The 18,872-nt window shown below is 40.6% G+C and overlaps 1 protein-coding gene across 2 annotated transcripts; it reads right to left on the reverse strand.

Moving 5' to 3' along the window:
- Positions 1-2,165: 2,165 nt before the first annotated feature.
- Positions 2,166-18,067, reverse strand: LOC131695796 (uncharacterized). 2 transcript variants are annotated; one of them, XM_058984319.1, is made up of 6 exons: positions 18,004-18,067; positions 11,221-11,580; positions 10,788-11,155; positions 10,480-10,663; positions 10,357-10,419; positions 2,166-8,382 (listed from the first exon to the last, which is right to left on the reverse strand). In XM_058984319.1, exons 1-6 carry the CDS (start codon positions 18,064-18,066, stop codon positions 8,224-8,226), a joined length of 1,197 nt encoding a protein of 398 aa, XP_058840302.1. In that variant the 5' UTR covers position 18,067; the 3' UTR covers positions 2,166-8,223. The 2 variants fall into 2 exon arrangements, with proteins under 2 accessions (XP_058840302.1, XP_058840303.1); XM_058984320.1 differs by lacking the exon at positions 2,166-8,382 and adding an exon at positions 9,704-10,097.
- Between the last annotated feature and the right edge of the window lie 805 nt (positions 18,068-18,872).

Raw genomic sequence — 18,872 nt, forward strand, 5'->3', positions numbered from 1 at the left:
GTATATTTGAATGTCAAATAGTGCAGGGTTGTGACAGTGAAAAAAAGATATTCATGATACGGATAAAAAATGAAGTTCGAATTTAAACTGCCAGCATGGAAGGGAGGAATTCGGCAACACTGTTGTGATTAAGTTTGTTATATTTTGAGCTCGTAATTTTTAGTTGATTTTAGATGCAAATTCGGTGTTGGTCGGAATGCAGTTTTTCCAGTCGACGTATAACAACGTGAAGATATGTGGAAGCCAGCAACGCACGCTTGTTGCTAGGCACCGACGCGCTTGTTTACATTGAGAAAAAATGGAATCCGAAGTGAAAGTTCAAACGCACAAATAATAGTTTTCGAACATTTTCCTTCGGTAATCTGGACATTGGCAGACAATTTGAAGTTTAGTTAGTAAACGATTAAAGTTTCACGGGTGTTTTTTCAGTGTTGTGTGATTAAAGTGCATTTGAAAAAGTGTTCTGAAAATGAGAAGAAAAATAAAAGCGTTTCGAAAAGAAACCCCAAGTGAAGAGGGGTGATATTTTCGCACAAAATTAGAGCTATAGATGGAATCCCGTCAAAATCGTCGGGTTGATTGTATAGGAAAATGTTGTAATTTCCTCAAGTAGCAGTTTCGTGGTACACCGGCAAGCTTAGTGCATTGAAAAACGTTTTTTTATATTTGCTCATGTCAGATACATGGTTAGGCAGAGGGGAGTGTGCGGTGTAGAAGCTATGTTGTGTCTCGCATGTATAATGTCCTTAACATCGAATCTATAATGATTCGAGTCTTGCTGATTTTCGGTCGTGCGGCGATAGAAATCGAAAAAAAAGTTTGATTCTTGAGTGTCGTTCGGTAGTTAGTGAAATTTTGACTTATGTGCAATCCACCCCCTAAATTTTTACACAGTTCGCCATCTGCAGGCGAATAGCGGAAAGCATTTCCGGCGTTCAATAAGGCGGGCTCTAAGTTTAACAAAATAATGTGCCTGTTTTAATATAAAACTCGAATGAATAAACTAGATAATTGTGAACAGCGCGTATTTTACATGTCCATGTTTACATTTATGTGAATTGCGACGCTTCTTTTATGTGTATTCCGTGAGACGATTTTATCTCGTTCTGTGTTATGGTTAGCGATGGTGAGTTTAAAAAAACTGTATTTCGGTGATTGATACGAGCCAATGACGTGAATATAGTCTTCGTAGTTGGTGTCGCTTTAATACGCCCGGGACAGATGAAAAGGGTCACAATCAGTAATCATCGCTCTTTAATCGAAAAAAAGCGTCGTCTCGTTTTATTTCGGTCTAATTTTCGTGCCGAGTAGCTCCTTGTTAGCGATACATCCTCTCCTCCCCGTGTCGTCGTCGTGTTATGCGTCCGATATGGAATCAGAATATATTGGCTCGATTGGCACGTTTCCTATGATATTCGGAGATTTTGCAGGTGACTTGAACACACCATAACAACGGCGCGTTCCGTGGGCGATTTAAGGGCGGGTAGGGCGGCAAAAAATAATAGCGGAAAATCGCCCAAAATGTTGCATTTGAGATCGTCCCCTATTTGCCCTCAATTAGCCAGCAAATATTCCCCGTTTGCCAGCAACTTTCCCTTTTTCACTGGGCTACTATCTATTTTAGACAAGAGCTGGCAAGATGATTGTGCTTGCAGTTTTAACCCTAGAACGTTGCACTGGGGTACAAATGTACCCGACGCCTTCTTTGGAGTCGTGTGAAGACAAAAATTTAGCATTTACTGACCTGGGACTCTAACCATAATTCAATTTAGAGTTTCTAGTAAGAGTATGAATAGGTGGTATAGCCAGTTTGCTTGTGGCCTTCGTGGAAGCAGGTGTCAAAGTTGGCGTGGGGTACATTTGTACCCCAGTGTACGATTGCCGTTAGTGTTTCGTCAGGTTTCGTGCTGTGATTCGTGACAGTACCAGTTTAAATACTGATTGTTTTACTACGTAAGTAACAATTAATATTATATAATCGTTTTTAATCATTTATTCAATTAAGTTAATTTTGAAGTAAAAAAAAATCGTTCTCATTTTTGCTGATTTTCATTGTTTTATTGTTTATTTTTAATAGTTTTCTAAACACAATGACTCGCAAGTATAATTTACTGTAACTGTAACTGCTGTAACAGTAACGTTGCGTGTTACCAATGTATCACTGATCAGAATTTTTTTTATTCCAATTTTCCCCCCTACGACGAGTACATTCCAAAACCCGATTTTCAAACTTTCACCCTTCTAAATAATTGCACTTTTTCAAAAACATCGAAATTCCATTTTGTATCGTTTCTAGACCATTCTTTCAACTTTTAGTATTATTTGATTTTTTTCAAATCGGTTGAAAATTCGCAAAGTTATAGTAATTTTAGTAAAAAAAAACAAAACCAGCAAACGCGTGGGGTACATTTGTACCCCAGTGCAACGTTCTAAGGTGGAAAACGCAAGTGCAATGTTCTAGGGCTAATAAGTGGATGCAGCCATCCAACTCCGCTGCATCTATCGTCGATACCAAACAGTTGTGTGAAGCTGTAGATAAGCTGAACGCATTTAACTCAACTCTCTCGTGCTGTTGCTCGAAGGTCCACTAAGTCCAGGCGAAAAATGAGCCGAAATTCTGGTTGGCTCTAGTTAGTATTCCAGCTCTAGTGATACCCTACATTCTACCTAGAGTGGTCTCTACTCAAAGGAGGGGGAATGCGATCTGCTGATTTCAAAAGGAAGTACTGCAACCAAAACCATTCAGCGGAAAATCCGAGCAGTTGCAGTGAGGGGAAACAATTCACTAGTCGTCCCGGTTCTATGTGCGGGAATGAAGAAAAGGTTCGTACTTGTATTTTTTCAGTGAAAAAGAGTATAGCTATTTGACAATAGGGATAAACCATTCACCAAATCTTTCATTCTGTTGAATTAAATGCAGATTTGTGAAAGTAACTAGTTCAATTCAGAGATTGTATCGCAATTTCTAATAATTGCGACAAGCACATGTGTGATTCGAGTCACTAAAAAGTACACCCGTTCTTTCCGCTTGGCGTCTGCAGCGCCATCTGAATATGACTGGCTTGACGTGCTCTATGAGTTCGTGCAGGACAAGCACAATGTGCAGACAGCTGCTGAACGTGAGCAGAAGGCGCTCATGATGAGAACTGATTCGACCGTAAAAGCTATGGAGGAAGCCGGCGAACACGCAATGGGAGAAGACACCGAGGATTCCCCGCAATACTCGCTCGGAGAAAAGAGGGACCGACATACCCGAAGAAACAAAAGAGCGAATTGGTATTTACTAGCGATCGTAGGAATGTTGGAAAGGACCGTGGCTGACGCAGCGTGGAAAACCAGCAGGCGATGCGGACAAAAAGGGCGACAGAAGGAAGAAGCAGGAGAAGCAAGAAAAACGCAAGCCTCCTCGGGAAAGATGTGCAAGTGCGATGCACTGACCGTCGAAGTCAACGACAAGACATAGTACGTGGCTGTTCTCAAGAGAGGACGCGGAGTTGAAGTAGTTTGGAGAGAATGTCGTTAAAATGACCAGCACTCAGAAATGCAAGATGTTCTTCGAACTGAAGAAGTGATCATGAGAGCACTGTCACAGGAGGCCGTAGTCAAGTGCAAGGGTCTGGACGAGATCACGATCGAATAAAAACTGAAGGGCACACTGATCGAGCAGCGAAACCTAGACGTACCGGCGACGATCCGGATAATGAAATCGTATGGAGGAACTCAAACGGCGTTTATTCGACTACCGGTAGCTGCCGACAACAAGCTAGCTGAGACAGGTAAGACAGAAGTCGGATGGCCAATATATTCGCTGAGAGTTAATATGCGAATTACCAAGCAGATAGAGAGATGCTTCACGTGCTTTGACTTCGGTCATCAGGCGAGGAACTGCAACACGGAGGAGTGGGGTACTTTGCTAGAAACTGCACGAAGCAACCAAGGTGCATGATCTGCAAACCGGAGCACGGAACCGACAATACGACGGGCGGCTTTAAATGCCCTGCTTATAAAAAGGCGAATGCCAACAATGATGGAGCTATTTCAGCATAATTACAGCTATTACACCATTACACAGCTTTTGTTGTGTCAGTCGACAACAGACACGACGTTGGAGGGTTTCGTGATCGCCAAGGTCAACGGTGTATTCGTATGTAGCCGTTGTGCTCCCCCAAAGTGGCCATGAGCAATACAAACGGATGCTGGACGCACCAATCAACTCGTTAGTCGGACGAACACCGGTTGTTACAGGAGGAGACATTAACGCTTGGGCCGTTGGGTGGGGAAGTAGACTGGTCATTGGAAGTTGTTGTTGGAAGCCCTGGCGAAGCTGGATGTAAGACTGTGCAACGAAGGTTCCGCTAGCACATTCTGCTGCCTGTCGCTGATGGATTACTTGCACATGTCTCTTAACTGTCGAGCTTGTTTTGTAAGGGGTGTTTTTCGGCTTATCAGTCGTGAATCATTGTTGTTATCGCTGTCTAATCTACGATTAATAAGTTGATGGATTACTTGAATTGGCGAGTTTGGGAGCAGTACACATATAGCGTACACCAGGTGATCCACTATCCAATTTGACGGCAGAACTGTACTGTAACATGGCTAATAAAGACTGACAAGCGGAAATAGATAATAAAGGAATTAGACAAGGACTTTTTAGTCGAAGCATTTCGTGCAGACGTGTGATGTAACAATGCCGAGGAAACTAGAGCCAAGTAACCGGCAGTGTCCGGCGTATTGGTGGAACGAAAGGCTCAGCATTCTCCCAGCTGCCAGCCCAAAAACCAGAAGATGCGTCCAGAGAGCAAGAACGGAGGTAGTTAGAAAAGAGCGTAGGGTGACATTCCAGGCGGTCACGGCCACTTTTAAAGTGAAATAATGCTGAACACGCCCATCTGTTACAAGAATCTGTGCAGAGAGGCAGACGCCAACTCTTGGGGTAACGCTTACCGTATCGTTTTGGCCAAAATTAAAGATTCAGCATTGATGGCACCGCTGGTTGAGTTGTAAGCATGACCGCCACTCACTCCAGTGGGCTTAGGTTCTATCCCAGTCGAAGTCGTTGAGATTTTCTGAGTTGGAAGATCTAATGTCACTTCTTGCTTCGAAAGGGGAGTAAAGTCGTTGGTTCATGTGTTGTTAGGTCGATAGCCAGGGTCCAGATGGTCACCTCTCTGGTGTCCGTGATAGGTTCTCAATACAGACGGAAACTGACGGAAAAAGGTCCAACTGAAATGTGCGCTGATAAACTGAAAACTATCGTGCCTTCCTGAAGCGCGGCCCCAGACCGCATAGCCGTACGCCGATGCAGACGGCGAAACAGTTGGTGACAATCGGATCTCCAACGACAACCTCCTTATAGTGGCAAAAAGACAAAAAAGCGAAGAAAGCTTTCGGTTCGGACGAAATCCGTGAAGCCGCACAGAAGACTACGCTTCTAGCGTTTCCGGACATGTCCAGGATAATTCTACAGAAATGACTGGACGAAGGCTGCTTCCCGGATAGATGGAAGATCTAGATCTAGGTCTGCCAAAACCTGGGAAGCCACCCTACATACCTGCTGGAAACTCTTGGTAAACTTTTGGAAAGGGTCATCATCAACAGGCAGGAGAATTTTGCTGAATGTGGATAAGGGTTATTGCAGAGGCAGATCAAATTTCGGAAGGAATTTCGACGTTGAATGCAATCCGCAGAGTTATTGCGAAGAAAGCATCGACGCAGAAAGAAAGGGGTAACAATTGACGTGAAGAATGCTTTCAACAGAGCTAGCTGGGTGGTTATCGCCGTATCGCTGCACAGAATGCGGGTTCAGGACTAGGTTCGGCGTGGCGTGACAGTCGACAATTTCGTCGCATAGATGTCCCACGATGAGCATATCTGTGGGATACGGTCAACAGAGTAGCGGCGAGTATACTGTCAAAATTGAAGAGGAAACGGCGAAGGGATCGCCAAAGTCAGGGAATTAGCCGTAGGAGTAGAGTAGATCCACTGCTAGAGACCAGTTGAGTACTACGCGACGTAGCACCGTGTTTGGGGCATCGGGGCGCTAGCGAAAACCGGACTCCAGGCTTCTTCGGAATCACCGAACCGACCTTGGCTCCTTATCGGTTGGCCCACGGTAGAGACTGAAGAGCAGCAGAAGAATCGGTTTCGGGAGAACTTCCACCGTCCGAAAATTCTTCGTTGGTGTAATTCATCTTCGTAGACTAGATGTTTGGTGTGAGACGAAGTACTGGTTTTGGATCGTCAGGACTCCAAAGTGCCGGAAGTCACGCTATACCTGGATCCATCGGGCCGACATTGGTATATCTCGCTATCTCGATTGTAAGTAGGGGTTACTTGAGTTCTTGTTTATTTGATGGTGGACCCTATTAAGCAGAGCAGCCAAGATACTTCCACCAGAATTTCGGATTTTCGTAAACAAACAAAAATGTAAACAAACAAATGTACTTTTATTTTCCCCTCCAAAACTCTCTTCTGCGAATACAGTAGTCGCTGGAGGATGCTGAAGATAGGCAGGCGGGCGGTTCCTTCCGACCGACCGAGACAACAACAGCCAGGGTTTTTCCTATGTTCGTTCCCGCTGGTTGCTTCGGCGGCGATCCTTTGCGTTTAGCTAGGAAGGTGAGCTTGGCTTCTTTGTTAAAACCTTCCTAGCGACGATCTACTCGCTCTCCGCGAGTGTACTTCTCAGGTGATATTTTTGGCTTCCCTGCTTCGCTGTCCTGGACTGTTAGCTGTGAAGAAGCGCTAAATTCGTTCGGTTGATCCTCAATAGCGAGGGCGGAAAGGCGTTTTTAAGTCCTTTATAATTAGCCGGTAAAGCCGGGTAGCTCCTAGGCTCCTTAGCTTCCCTTACTCGACTTTAGCGAGAACAAGCTTTTCATCCGCAATCACACGCGTAATTTCACTGGCTGTAATTGGCCAGCAGAGAATCGTTTACGATTTAAGTAGGCGTTTTGCCCACTACTCGAGTTCTTGTTTGCTCGGCCGTCCCTTCTTTTCAGGGCGGCCTAGGTGCCTCGACAGAATTTCGGATTTTCGTATGCAACAAAAAAGTAAACAAACAAATAAATTTTACCGTGTCTATTTCACTCCTATTCTCCACTGCTGCTGATGCGGGATCCTTCCGGCAGGTCGAGACAACACGGGCCGCGTACTCGTCTGGGTTCCGTTGGCTGCTCTGGCAGCGGTCCTTGGCGTTTAGCTAGGCTTCTTTGTTGGAACCTCCCTAGCGACGTTGGCGACGATTCACCGGTTCGTTTACTCGCCGTAAACGATCCCGGAAGTCACCGCAGTAAACTTCCCAGGGGGAACCTTTGTCCGCCCTGCTTCGTTCTCCTTGGCAATTAACTGTGGAGGAGAGCTTGGCTCTTTTGACTGATCCTCCACAGTGAGAACGGACGATGCTTTGGATATTTAACAATTAGCCGGGAACGCGAGTGGCTCCTTCACGATCAGCGTTCCACTACGGCGATCCTGCACCACACTTGTAACCGGACCACGGGCCGGCGCTTTTGACGGGCTTAATTGGCCGTCTCTTACGCGCACTTCACACTCGGTTACTGTGGCGGAAAACTGTCCCGAAAAAAAGCTTGTTTATTCTCGGCGTCTTTCTACTACCGTGGTCCGTCACTATCTGTTCCTTCGCGATAAGCCTCCTTTCGCACTCGACCAAAACAAAAACCAACCGCCTCGTCGCACAGCTCCGTAGCATTATAAGCACGGAGTGTTTACCCACAAATAGGTATATTTCCTAAATTGTTACCCTGACGGGTTACACGATGTACCTAACTGGAAGTTTGCCTGCAGTTTTCTGTCTATGTCAATGTGATTTTTTTTGTCGGAGCGTTCAGTCCAATAGGATTATATTATATGCATGTGAAAGATTTTTAACGTTATAAACAAACTAATCTCGATGGTTCCTTTAATATCGACATACTTTAATTTGTTTAGACCCGAAATGACGTCTCCGCTACAGTTTTTCTCTACATCTTTCTAGCCTGTTGCAACGCATCAAAGCAATCCTGTCATCTTCGAATCAATAAGATTTTGCAACCGAAACAGACTACAGTGAAAACAAAATGGAATTATTGTCTACAACGAAACTACATGTTTTAATATTATGTCAAGTTGTCAAATGGAAAACAAACCCATTAACTAACAATGTGCCAATTGGAAATAAAACTTCAAAAGAAAGCGACAAAAGCAAAATAACCACCCGACTCACTACTGCCGGACTCGGAGAAGGCGGCCCAAAAAAGTGAGGGAACGAGTGTTGTCTACTACGCATTCCGTCTTACCTCTCTGGTGCCACAGGGTTGCCACATCCAGTTTAAAGGATCCTACCAGCTTGTTTGTTTGGAACACACCTCGATTTTGCAGTACCTGCACGTGCAAGCGATTGTGTACAGTTGTGACGGTAGTATGGTGCGTGTGTGTGTTTGTGATTTGACGTGCATCATCGGGCACACGTGTAGGTTTTGTTGACAGGTGTTTCAAAAGTGGAAATGTTTAAAAGTGTCATAGATGATGAAGGTGAACAGTGGTGAATTGATTGTGGTTGAATCGCACCGGAATGCAGTTTTCAAAAATGCACACCGACATACAGTACAGATATAGTTACGGTTTCGGGATGCCATACCGTGAGAATAGGAAAAAAATGAGAAAAAAGACAAGAAATGAAGTAAATAGAGCGTAAAACACACCGAGAAACGAAGAGTGATTCGTGAATATTGAAACAGTCATCAAATCTGATTGAATTTATTATTTTACAATGTGCTGCACCGGCGGGATTTGGGAATCTGCATTGATGTGGTTCAAAATATGGTTTCATTCGTGACTGGTGGATAGGGTGGGGGGTGGGGGTTTCTGCTGTTCAACATGAAAAGTGACAGCTCATGGCTGGAATCATCAGAACGGCACATGCCATGGTAATGAATAATTTATCGGAGGATGTTCGGTTGCTTGGATCGTTTGGATAGCGATACCATCAGGGTGGCACCAGCTGTCAACTGTTGAGTCAAGGAAGAGAGGCGGATGGGAAGTGAATTGAATTTACCCTCACCATTTTTGAAATAGGATTTTTGAACGATTCCAAAAACTCAGCATTTTAAGGACCTTTGATAAAAAATAATTTTTTTTTGTGATTAAAAAATACATAAATAAACGAAAGGGAATGGAAAGATTTTTTTCCGAAAAGTTTTCAACAGATAATGCGTTCCGGCTAACTTCAAGTACACCTAAAGGCTGGATTACCCCACGATGCATCTGTAACTCATTCAACGACAAAGAAAAGAACTGTTCTCACAAAAAACAACATCGAATGAGCCTGTAATTTAAACACATTAAACAGAACTAGCTATGTACACAGGTACGGTGAATGATGAAACGAGTGACACAGGAAAAATATGAACCAGGAAAGGGGATTAAATATTATGTATTCCTGACAACCAGAGCATTCACATTCGGGAGAGCCATTGGCGGCTCCATGTAATTGGGGAATTAGGTATTCATCGGCGACTTTAAGGCAGTGCAGTATTCAATGCGCCATCCAATCCGCATTCTATCCGCTTGTGATTTTACCGGATAGAAGATGGTTTGCTTTTATATTCAACATTCTCGAAAACTAATTTCCATTAACAAACTTGATTTGCAAATTCGAGGGCTTTAGAAAAAAAATTTAATTGGCCTAAAGGAAAAAGAGACTGTTTGTCAATTCTCATCCACGGGCTTTTTTTTTCTTTCTAGCTAGAGCAGAGTTTTGAAATCAAATATTTCGCCTAACTCAGGACTCGACAAAAAAATCATCTGACCAACAAAAAAAACGTTTGTTCTTGCAGAGCGATTTCATGTGAAAATGTCTCTCTGGAGCCGCCTATGTCCCTACAGGAAAACGAGTAAAAAGAATTGTGGCGGATAGCGCGTGACAGCCATGAACAGAACAGATTTTTCCACCGAATAAATATATAATGAACAGACACAGCCTACTGTGACTGGTAAAAGAATGCATCAATACCCAGAGCGTCGTACACCGTTTTCAGGTCGATTTTGAACGAACCGACCACCGTTCCGGAGCGCATAAATTTTCGTGAGTGTATCACCTATTTGCAGGTAGGACGTTGCCGTTTGCGGGCGAAAAATGAAAAACAGAACCGATTTTGACATTTGCTGTGGATTCAGTTGAGGGGAGATCAGAAATGCATGCGAGGTGCAGTTGGTATCAACAGGGAAAAAGGATCAGTTAATTATTACCGAATAGCTTCTAGCCAATCGATTAGGCAGATAATTACACTTTTGTTTTTGGTTAGTAACGAGAAAGTTTCAACATTTCTATGAATGGAAAAATCATTTTATACTTACAGATAGGGTAATGATTTTGTCGAACAACATCACTGGAGGCATGTGAAAGTCAAACACGAAATACTGTCGAGTACAGTTGAGGTGATTATCCTTCTTGCAACAAATTATACTTTTCGGACTCACCTCGTTATAGTAGGGACAGTTGGTGCTCTCTTTGACGCTGGTGTACTTCTTCTGATCGCCTACTTGGATGCAGACGACGGGATCCATGTTCAACCCTGGCAGCTGCCTAGCTTCGATGATCGTTACGCACACTTGGAAGTCCTGCGACTTGAGGTGATCGTTGCATTTGGCCAAGTTTTTAATTCTACGAAAAAAAAATCAACCCATAAGTTTTTGATTGTCACCATCCCGAAGAGTGCCGCTTATGCAATTCATTGCCTAAGCGCCACTTTTCAAGCTCAGACAAAAAAAACCCGACAAGCAATTACTTCTTCAGCTTCTCGTTGTTGGTGTTCTCCTCCCCATCACTGGAAGCATTCGATTGTACGCTACCCGTTTGCGAGAGGTTTTCGTAGCCCGGTTGCGTCGTTCCTCCGGTCGTACTCGGACTGGTTACCGCCGGCGACGGATCGTTTGTGTGCGTGCGGTTACTGTGCGCTCCGGAACTGGCCGGACCTCCTAAGGCATCCTCGGAATCAGTTATCAACGATCGTCCCTCGTCCTCGGTGCTACTGTCCCCGCGGCTTTCCTTCGACGGATGCCGGGAGCGACCGAGCTTCATAAAGTTCCGAACCGTCCTCAGCGTGACCTTCTTTTCCGCCATCGATCGCGCCGGTTTCGTGGAGGATTCGTTATCCTAATGAAAGAAAATGGTTCGTGAAAACGAGTGAAACATTCTAGTCGACTCAAATCGTATCTTACCGAGGAAGCTCGATCATATTTAACCGGCTGTTGACTCTTCTCGTGCAGTGACGTTGATCCGGAGGACATGACTCGTTTTAGGATGTTCGGTTTGCTAGTACTACCGGCGCCACCGCCGCTACCGTTGCCAGTAGACGACGTAGCAGCATTAGTGCCGGAAAAGGAAGCCCGCCCGGCTGCACTTTCCCCCTTCAGACTTTTCTCCAGGTTGGCAATGTTTTGCTCGATATCCAGCAGCATCTGCCGGTCGTCGTCGATACTGCTGGACCGCTGGTGTAGACTTTTGACCACGTGCGACGATTCGAAGTTGCCTGCCTCATCGTCCGGACTCTGGTAGCTCACGTCGAAGCTGACAAAGGCCTGTTCGGAGGGAGGACGGTAGGTAAGAGGGTTTGTGTAAGAATTTTTTTTTTTTGACATTTAACGTAACTTTTTTATTTTTAGAAAATTGTTCCTCGACATTTTGGAGGGTGTCAGGATAACTACAGAATTCAGGCAGCTGTCATATAACTACACTAGGCCATTCCATCGAAAAATTACTTAACTCCGCGGACAAAATTGATCAATAGACACTGGTCCTACATGCGGTCAAAGAAAGGTTCACAACCGTTTAATTATCCATTTCCCACTGAAAACTGCCATCGGGTCTGAACCCACGAAATAACTTTTTTGGACTTTTTATGTTCAAAGGGGGGAAAATTTCAAAATCGGGCTGGTATTATTGATGCCAAATGACTTCAAAATGCATGAAACGTCGAGATTTGATGGAATCTCGAGAAATTTTTTTTAACGAAAGTTCTTTTTTGGACTTTTTTTGTTCAAATGGGGGGAAATTTCAAAAACGGGCTGGTGTTATTGATGCCAAATGACTTCAAAATGCATAAAGCGTCAAAATTTGAGGCTATCTCGAAAAAAATTTTTTAACGAGAATTTATTTTTTTTGACGATTTTTGTTCAAATTTCAAAATCGAATTTACATTTTCGATGCCAAATGGCTTTAAAATGCATGAAACGTCGAGATTCGATGGAATCTCGAGAAAATTTTTTTTAACGAAAGTTCTTTTTTGCAATAAAGAAACATTTCAAAATCGAATTTGCATTTTTGATTCCAAATGACTTTAAAATGCATGAAACGTCGAGATTCGATGGAATCTCGAGAAAAATTTTTTTTAACGAAAGTTCATTTTTGGACTTTTTTTGTTCAAAAGAGCGAAAATTTCAAAATCGGGCTGGTATTATTGATGCCAAATGACTTCAAAATGCATAAAGCGTCAAAATTTGATGTTATCTCGAAATTTTTTTTTTAACGAAAATTGACTTTTTTTGACGATTTTTGTTCAAAGGGGGGAGTAAAGGAAAATTTCAAAATCGAATTTGCATTTTCGATGCCAAATGACTTTGAAATGCATGAAACGTCGAGATTCGATGGAATCTCGAGAAAAAAAATTTTTAACGAAAGTTCTTTTTTGGACTTTTTTTGTTCAAAAGGGCGAAAATTTCAAAATCGGGCTGGTATTATTGATGCCAAATGACTTCAAAATGCATAAAGCGTCAAAATTTGATGTTATCTCGAAATTTTTTTTTTAACGAAAATTGACTTTTTTTGACGATTTTTGTTCAAAGGGGGGAGTAAAGGAAAATTTCAAAATCGAATTTGCATTTTCGATGCCAAATGACTTTGAAATGCATGAAACGTCGAGATTCGATGGAATCTCGAGAAAAAATTTTTTTAACGAAAGTTCTTTTTTGGACTTTTTTTTGTTCAAAAGGGCGAAAATTTCAAAATCGGGCTGGTATTATTGATGCCAAATGACTTCAAAATGCATAAAGCGTCAAAATTTGATGTTATCTCGAAAAATTTTTTTTAACGAAAATTGACTTTTTGACGATTTTTGTTCAAAGGGGGGAGTAAAGGAAAATTTCAAAATCGAATTTGCATTTTCGATGCCAAATGACTTTGAAATGCATGAAACGTCGAGATTCGATGGAATCTCGAGAAAAAAATTTTTTAACGAAAGTTCTTTTTTGGACTTTTTTTTGTTCAAAAGGGCGAAAATTTCAAAATCGGGCTGGTATTATTGATGCCAAATGACTTCAAAATGCATAAAGCGTCAAAATTTGATGTTATCTTGAAAAAAAATTTTTAACGAGAATTTATTTTTTTTGACGATTTTTGTTCAAATTTCAAAATCGAATTTACATTTTCGATGCCAAATGGCTTTAAAATGCATGAAACGTCGAGATTCGATGGAATCTCGAGAAAAAAATTTTTAACGAAAGTTCTTTTTTGCAATAAAGAAACATTTCAAAATCGAATTTGCATTTTTGATTCCAAATGACTTTAAAATGCATGAAACGTCGAGATTCGATGGAATCTCGAGAAAATTTTTTTTTAACGAAAGTTCATTTTTGGACTTTTTTTGTTCAAAAGGGCGAAAATTTCAAAATCGGGCTGGTATTATTGATGCCAAATGACTTCAAAATGCATAAAGCGTCAAAATTTGATGTTATCTCGAAATTTTTTTTTTAACGAAAATTGACTTTTTTTGACGATTTTTGTTCAAAGGGGGGAGTAAAGGAAAATTTCAAAATCGAATTTGCATTTTCGATGCCAAATGACTTTGAAATGCATGAAACGTCGAGATTCGATGGAATCTCGAGAAAAAATTTTTTTAACGAAAGTTCTTTTTTGGACTTTTTTTGTTCAAAAGGGCGAAAATTTCAAAATCGGGCTGGTATTATTGATGCCAAATGACTTCAAAATGCATAAAGCGTCAAAATTTGATGTTATCTCGAAATTTTTTTTTTAACGAAAATTGACTTTTTTTGACGATTTTTGTTCAAAGGGGGGAGTAAAGGAAAATTTCAAAATCGAATTTGCATTTTCGATGCCAAATGACTTTGAAATGCATGAAACGTCGAGATTCGATGGAATCTCGAGAAAAAAATTTTTTAACGAAAGTTCTTTTTTGGACTTTTTTTTGTTCAAAAGGGCGAAAATTTCAAAATCGGGCTGGTATTATTGATGCCAAATGACTTCAAAATGCATAAAGCGTCAAAATTTGATGTTATCTCGAAAAATTTTTTTAACGAAAATTGACTTTTTTTGACGATTTTTGTTCAAAGGGGGGAGTAAAGGAAAATTTGAAAATCGAATTAGCATCTTCGATGCCAAATGACTTTAAAATGCATGAAACGTCGAGATTTGATGGAATCTCGAGAATAAATTTTTTTAACGAAAGTTCTCTTTCGGACTTTTTTTGTTCAAAAGGGGGAAAATTTCAAAATCGGGCTGGTATTATTGATGCCAAATGACTTTAACATGTATAAAGCGTCAAAATTTGATGTCATTTAAAAAAAATTTTTTAACGAAAATTGACTTTTTTAACGATTTTTTTCAAAGGGGGGAGTAAAGGAAAATTTCAAAATCGAATTAGCATTTTCGATGCCAAATGACTTTAAAATGCATGAAACGTCGAGATTTGATGGAATCTCGAGAAAAAATTTTTTTAACGAATGTTCTTTTTTGGACTTTTTTGTTCAAAGGGGGGGAAATTTCAAAATCGGGCTGGTATTATCGATGCCAAATGACTTCAAAATGCATAAAGCGTCAAAATTTGATGTTATCTCGAAAAATTTTTTTAACGAAAATTGACTTTTTTTGACGATTTTTGTTCAAAGGGGGGAGTAAAGGAAAATTTGAAAATCGAATTAGCATCTTCGATGCCAAATGACTTTAAAATGCATGAAACGTCGAGATTTGATGGAATCTCGAGAATAAATTTTTTTAACGAAAGTTCTCTTTCGGACTTTTTTTGTTCAAAAGGGGGAAAATTTCAAAATCGGGCTGGTATTATTGATGCCAAATGACTTTAACATGTATAAAGCGTCAAAATTTGATGTCATTTAAAAAAAAAAAATTTAACGAAAATTGACTTTTTTTGACGATTTTTTTCAAAGGGGGGAGTAAAGGAAAATTTCAAAATCGAATTAGCATTTTCGATGCCAAATGACTTTAAAATGCATGAAACGTCGAGATTTGATGGAATCTCGAGAAACATTTTTTTTAACGAATGTTCTTTTTTGGACTTTTTTGTTCAAAGGGGGGGAAATTTCAAAATCGGGCTGGTATTATCGACGCCAAATGACTTCAAAATGCATAAAGCGTCAAAATTTGATGTAATCTCGCAAAAAAATTTTTAACGAAAATTGACTTTTTTTGACGATTTTTGTTCAAAGGGGGGAGAAAGGAAAATTTCAAAATCGAATTTGCATTTTCGATGCCAAATGACTTTGAAATGCATGGAACGTCGAGATTCGATGGAATCTCGAGAAAATTTTTTTTAACGAAAGTTCTCTTTCGGACTTTTTTTGTTCAAAAGGGGGAAAATTTCAAAAACGGGCTGGTGTTATTGATGCCAAATGACTTCAAAATGCATAAAGCGTCAAAATTTGAGGCTATCTCGAAAAAAATTTTTTAACGAGAATTTATTTTTTTTGACGATTTTTGTTCAAATTTCAAAATCGAATTTACATTTTCGATGCCAAATGGCTTTAAAATGCATGAAACGTCGAGATTCGATGGAATCTCGAGAAAAATTTTTTTAATGAAAGTTCTTTTTTGCAGTAAAGAAACATTTCAAAATCGAATTTGCATTTTTGATTCCAAATGACTTTAAAATGCATGAAACGTCGAGATTCGATGGAATCTCGAGAAAAAATTTTTTAACGAAAGTTCTTTTTTGGACTTTTTTTTGTTCAAAAGGGCGAAAATTTCAAAATCGGGCTGGTATTATTGATGCCAAATGACTTCAAAATGCATAAAGCGTCAAAATTTTATGTTACCTCGAAATTTTTTTTTTGACGAAAATTGACTTTTTTGACGATTTTTGTTCAAAGGGGGGAGTAAAGGAAAATTTCAAAATCGAATTTGCATTTTCGATGCTAAATGATTTTAAAATGCGTGAAACGTCAAGATTTGATGGAATTTCGAGAAAAAATTTTTTTAACGAAAGTTCTTTTTTGAACTTTTTTTGTTCAAAAGGGGGAAAACTTCAAAATCGGGCTGGTATTTCTGATGCCAAATGACTTCAAAATGCATAAAGATGCATAAAGCGTCAAAATTTGATGTGATCTCGAGAAATTTTTTTTAACGAAGGTTGACGATTTTTGTTTAAAGGGGGGAGTAAAGGAAAATTTGAAAATCGAATTTGCATTTTTGATGCCGTTATTACACGTTTTAGCTTTGTCCGATTGCGACTTTTCCTGCGGTTTTCAGAGATTTGCTGTGCTGGATTTGGGTCATTTTTTCGCATTTTCTGTCTTTTTTGTTTTGGGTCTCCTTTGACATATGCAGATTTGACAGTCGGGATTACCGTTTGTCGGGTGATGTCCGTGAATATTTTCGACGTAGTTGGGATCAATCGATTTCCATCGATTACCCTGACAACAATATTTCGGTGTAGAAAATGTCGAAATTCGGCTAGAAATATCTGATCTACCAGGCGATTTGCGGATGTGTCAAAGTTTGCGCTCTCCACATCATTTTAGAATTGATATGCGGTGAAATATGTACGAAAGAGTTTCTTAAGAAACGAATTTTGCTTTTTATGAGGCAATGCAACTCTGTTTGGGCCTGTACTACTGTTCTGTCACTACGCTCGAAACAGTACGAGGCTAACGTTTTTGTGCCTAAATAAAAAAATTGTGTTGTCAGAAATGAATTAAGCAAATCATTACTAATATTCTGATAGTTTCTAAAGAACCCGACAAGAGATGAAATTAGTAAACAACTATGTGTATGCTAGTTATACGAGTATATCCTTTATGTCAACCTCACAAAATTCGTTCAAATATTTTTTAGCAGATTATGAGAGCATTGTCCAAATCCATTCGTTCTGAGCACTGCTTGGGAGCTCAACTAAGCCTATATGGGAGAGATAACAACTTAATTAAGGATGCTTCATCGTTCGCACCCGAGGTCGACTATACATGTTCAACATGTCTGGCACAAAATATCACCCAGTAGTGTATTCCAAGGATATACTTCTCCCGGGCGAAGCGTCCCAAGAAAGGGACGGCTTCGAAGCTCATAAAAATTTACGACGCTGATGAAACACCATTCGTTCTAGCAACGTATTCCCTTGTCTTCAACCCTTTCGGTTGATGTTTATAAATGCAAATTCTATTAATGACCTTCGGTAGATGTAGCTTTCTTTCCCTTCGCAGGCTTGCTCGGGTACATGTGCGGGAATTTTGCTGTATAGCTAGGTTTGCCAAGCCTTCAGATAACCTTTAAGAAACAACATAATCGATAGCAAATTTCGTTGAGTTTAAATCGGAGTCTGTCATAATGAATGATTACAAATTGTTTAATGTAAAATTTCGCTTGAAACTCTGTTCTTGACCCGACCAATTTCCCATCGAACAGCACTGGTAACCCTATCAGTGACCACAGCACTCAAATGTGTCACACTCGTACACGAGTGCCATTTATAGTAGGCTCTGAAGCGAATGATCGTGTTGTGTTTCGGTTTGCCAAGTTGTGCGTGTCCGATGGGGCCCTTCCTATTTATAACCACCACCTCTCGTGTAAACTTGCTGCTGCTTAACGGAGGCAATGGAATTTATAGTGGGTCGTAATCGATATTATATGTATATATGTGTACCTACTTCTCGTTAATGAAAACTGCCTGAATTGCCTTTTACTGTCATCGTTTAACACAGAAAAAGGAAACAATAAACATGACTTTTTTTTGCGTTTTCAGAATCACACACACTTACGTCTATTGGCTTGTTGCTGAGGTCCACCAGCCGATCCTGAATGTGCAGCCGACCCTCCTTCATCAGACCTGTTGGATCCAGGGTGTTCCGGGATGGGTGCGCAGTAGACGGAAGAAAGAAAAGGTATACATACAATCGTTAGTCAATGTTATGGGACAGATAAATGGTATACATAATGATGGCAAAAAGCGCCCGTTTGAATGAAAAACCAACCAGTTTTCAAGTTCTCGGTACTCGCTTCCCTCGTGGGATGTTTGCTGTTTGTTATGCTTTTGACATTATTGCAGATTATCGCAGAGATTGATGCAGTGGGCAGTAAAATGTCTTGGCATTGTTTGCTTGTTGTGACTGGAAATTGCCATCGGTCACGGGTCATGGTGGTGGTGTCTTGACATTTTCGTTTTTTCAATTAATTCTTGAATAATAGACTCTGTTTTCCACATTTGAAATCTCTCGCATCTGTTAACTGTCAAAGAAGTCAACCCCAGTGGCTGAAACTAACGACGCTGAACCTCCGCATAAAGACTCCGACAGCTCAATTTTTTGTTTAAAAATGCCAATGTCATTCTGATCGAGTACGGAACCTTTCAAGAGCATTAACATCGAGAAAAATCTCTTCGAATCATTCTCGAACCAGCTCCATTGACAGTCCTCGTGTTCGATTGGAATTACACCAAAAAAGATTCACTTGTAAGCAAATTGAGATGTCGAGCCTTTATTCGGATACTTAACGTTGTTAGCTGGAACCACTGTCAAACAACGTCGATAATGTATAAAACATCGATTTTTTTCTTTTTATAGAAAAAATAATTTATTCCGTATGCGCTGTAGACCGCGGCCGACACTTAATCCCCGTTCCATCCCATGTG

Source organism: Topomyia yanbarensis, unplaced genomic scaffold (genome assembly GCF_030247195.1).
Source record: "Topomyia yanbarensis strain Yona2022 unplaced genomic scaffold, ASM3024719v1 HiC_scaffold_538, whole genome shotgun sequence".
In the NCBI taxonomy this organism is placed as follows: domain Eukaryota; kingdom Metazoa; phylum Arthropoda; class Insecta; order Diptera; family Culicidae; genus Topomyia; species Topomyia yanbarensis.

What these genes read in the sequence shown, in the direction of transcription:
- LOC131695796 (XM_058984319.1), bottom strand. Translation starts at nt 18,066, where the DNA reads ATGAAGGAGGGTCGGCTGCACATTCAGGATCGGCTGGTGGACCTCAGC. An exon ending in AATATGATCGAGCTTCCTCG is followed by an intron (nt 11,156 to 11,220) that starts GTAAGATACGAT and finishes TTCTTTCATTAG; the next exon opens with GATAACGAATCCTCCACGAA. An exon ending in AACAACGAGAAGCTGAAGAA is followed by an intron (nt 10,664 to 10,787) that starts GTAATTGCTTGT and finishes TTTTTTTCGTAG; the next exon opens with AATTAAAAACTTGGCCAAAT.